Source organism: Fonticula alba (genome assembly GCF_000388065.1).
Source record: "Fonticula alba strain ATCC 38817 unplaced genomic scaffold supercont2.5, whole genome shotgun sequence".
Lineage (NCBI taxonomy): Eukaryota > Rotosphaerida > Fonticulaceae > Fonticula > Fonticula alba.
Window position 1 is genome coordinate 373,651 of NW_009242975.1, and position 2,340 is coordinate 375,990.

The following is a 2,340-nucleotide window of genomic DNA, read 5'->3' on the forward strand; positions in this document are numbered from 1 at the left end:
CACCTGCACCAACAACCGGGCCCTGGCCATCGGGCTCGGGGTGGGTCTCGGCCTGCTGGTCCTGCTGCTGGTTGTCATCGTGGTGGTGTTCGTCGTCGTCCGTCGCCGCCGTGGGGCCAAGAGCCGCTCCGGTGACATCGACATGAGCACCTTCGGCAACATCATCGGTACGCTTGCGCCATTTTGCTTCTTCCTCTTTTTTTTCCGGGCCCCCTCGCCCGCTCGTCGCCATGCGCTGTGTTTGCTAACCCACGCGCCACTCGTCAACACCCAGACTGATGGCCTGGCAGTGCTCTGGAGGCTGCGCATGCGTGGCCTCTCCGGTGCTGCGCCCGGGCTTGCCCCTCCCTCGGGGCCCGGGCGGCCACCATCGCCCGGGGGGCCCCTTCCTCCGGCAGAGTATCACACTCGGAGGGGGGGGTCCCGACCGCTTGAATATAAATGTCCCATGCACTCGCACGCGCCATGGTGCCGCGCCTGGTTCGCATTCGATTCTCCGCACGAGCAGCTGCCGGGGGGTGGGGTGCCGCTTTTCAACCGGACCGGGGGGGAGGGCGAGGGATCGCACCGGGGGCCGTTTCCGTGGGGGTTTTTTTTTTTCTTGGCCGCACGCCCGGCCGGTGCTCCGCGACCGGCATCCGCGCGGCTCGCCACCACCAGCCAGGCCGGCGGCCATGTTTGCTTGGCTTGTCCTTGGCGAGGGACCTGGCCAGCCCTCCCCATCGTAGGCCTGCCGCTTGGGGCAAAGCCGGGGGTCTTCTCCCGCCCTCCCCCTCTCTCTCTCTCTCTCTCCCCCTCTCTTTCGAGGGGCATGGGGGGGGGCCATGTCGCTGGGTATTGTTGTTGGCCCGGGTAGGGACGATGCCTTGCCAGGGGGCACATGGACCGGCCGGGCAGCAAGGGGGGGGGAGGCACGCACAATGCGCGCCGCCGCGCCGTGCCTCGGCATGCACGACGGGCCTCCACCTGGCAGCGCGGTGTGGCCCTGTGGCCGGGCGAATGGCGCCCGCGGATGCTGGCCAATGCCGCGCACTCGCTCGGGGGTCGGCGCTCGTCGCGCCACGGGGGCCCATGTGCATGGACCCCCAGGTGAGGGCTGCCCGGCAGCGCTGGCCACCGTGGCCGGCCCGGACCCAGTCACGCAAGGGCCCTTCCGCCGCCGGCGGCCGGAAGGTGTTCACCGATGGTCGGTATGCCGCTCGGATGTTGCCCTGCCGCTGGCAGCCAGCAAAGGACCGCCATCTTTGATGGCCGGACGAAAGTATGCGCTCGCGCATGTGCATATCCTGCCGGGGCCCCAACGGGGAGGCCGGTGCTCCTTTGCGCGGTGCCGGCGGGCCGCGCGCACGGGGAAGGGGGGCGTCCATGGGCGGAACTCGGCTCGCTGGACACGCCGGCGGCCATCCTCCCTGGCACCCGGCCGGGCGGGCCCACGCACCGACCGAGGAGCCCAGCACACGGGCCGCCGAAGCGGGGGCCTCCTCCGGCACTTCACCATCCATGAAACGCTCCGGTTCTGGTATGTGATTCTGGGGGACCGGTGAGGGCCTTCCCTGAACCACCCAGAGCGTTCCGTCCCGAGAGGGTCACCACTCGGACATGAATACAACAACAAAAGAAGGGAAAGCTGGTGATCTGCGTCTTTATGGGGATTACATCAGGGACTAGGTCACACCGCTCCAGAGGGAACGACGTACGGAGACAGGACTATAGGAAATCAAACCTCCGTAAGAGAGAATGACTATCCTTCAAGGTGCTGAGTCCTTGGAGGGGAGGCAGGAACGGGGGCCCCTTATATAGGGTGCCCAGAAAAGGGGGAATACATGGGAATACATGGGAATTGAGAGAGAATGGGTGGCGTCGCCGGAAGGGCGACGCCAGCACCCCCCAACGGGGAAGTGCAGGTCGACTAGTGGACCTCGTTGCTATACGATCACGTGAAGGTCATGACCAGATCTAGCAGGGATGTGGCAGCAGGGGGAAAACAGAGCAGGGCGAGGTGAGGCAGGTGCGGAGGAGGTGAGCGGAGCGAAGTTCCGACGCAATGTCGGAGGTGACATTATGGTTACAATCCAACAAAAGCTCCCGGCGCAGGCCGGACACATAACCGGTGGCCGCGTAGCTCAATTGGATAGAGCACCTGACTACGGATCAGGAGGTTGTGTGTTCGAGCCGCATCGTGGTCATACTTATTTTGCCCGGGCCCGGAGGGGGAGGCGGCCTGTCGCGCCGGGGTGTGTGTGTGTGTGTGCCCCGCCCCCCCCCCCCCCCACTCCACTCGCCTGTGTGTCTGTCACCTTGTGGACTGGAGCGGAGCGATCTCCAACAGCATGGAGACGC

General features: G+C 66.2%; 1 protein-coding gene and 1 non-coding gene across 2 annotated transcripts in view; both read left to right on the forward strand.

Annotated features, from left to right (window-relative positions):
• The window catches only part of H696_03279 (hypothetical protein), a gene marked incomplete at both ends in the record, with an annotated part of 6,514 nt that extends 6,235 nt beyond the window's left edge, over positions 1 to 279 (forward strand). The window contains 2 exons of the mRNA XM_009497150.1: positions 122 to 167; positions 275 to 279. Of these exons, the coding sequence (XP_009495425.1) occupies positions 122 to 167; positions 275 to 279 (51 nt within the window). The remainder of the gene's footprint in view (positions 1 to 121; positions 168 to 274) is intronic.
• A 1,833-nt stretch (positions 280 to 2,112) lies between these two features.
• H696_03280 lies at positions 2,113 to 2,186 on the forward strand. The gene has a single exon. It is a non-coding gene; the product is annotated as a tRNA-Arg (tRNA).
• Positions 2,187 to 2,340: the final 154 nt, after the last annotated feature.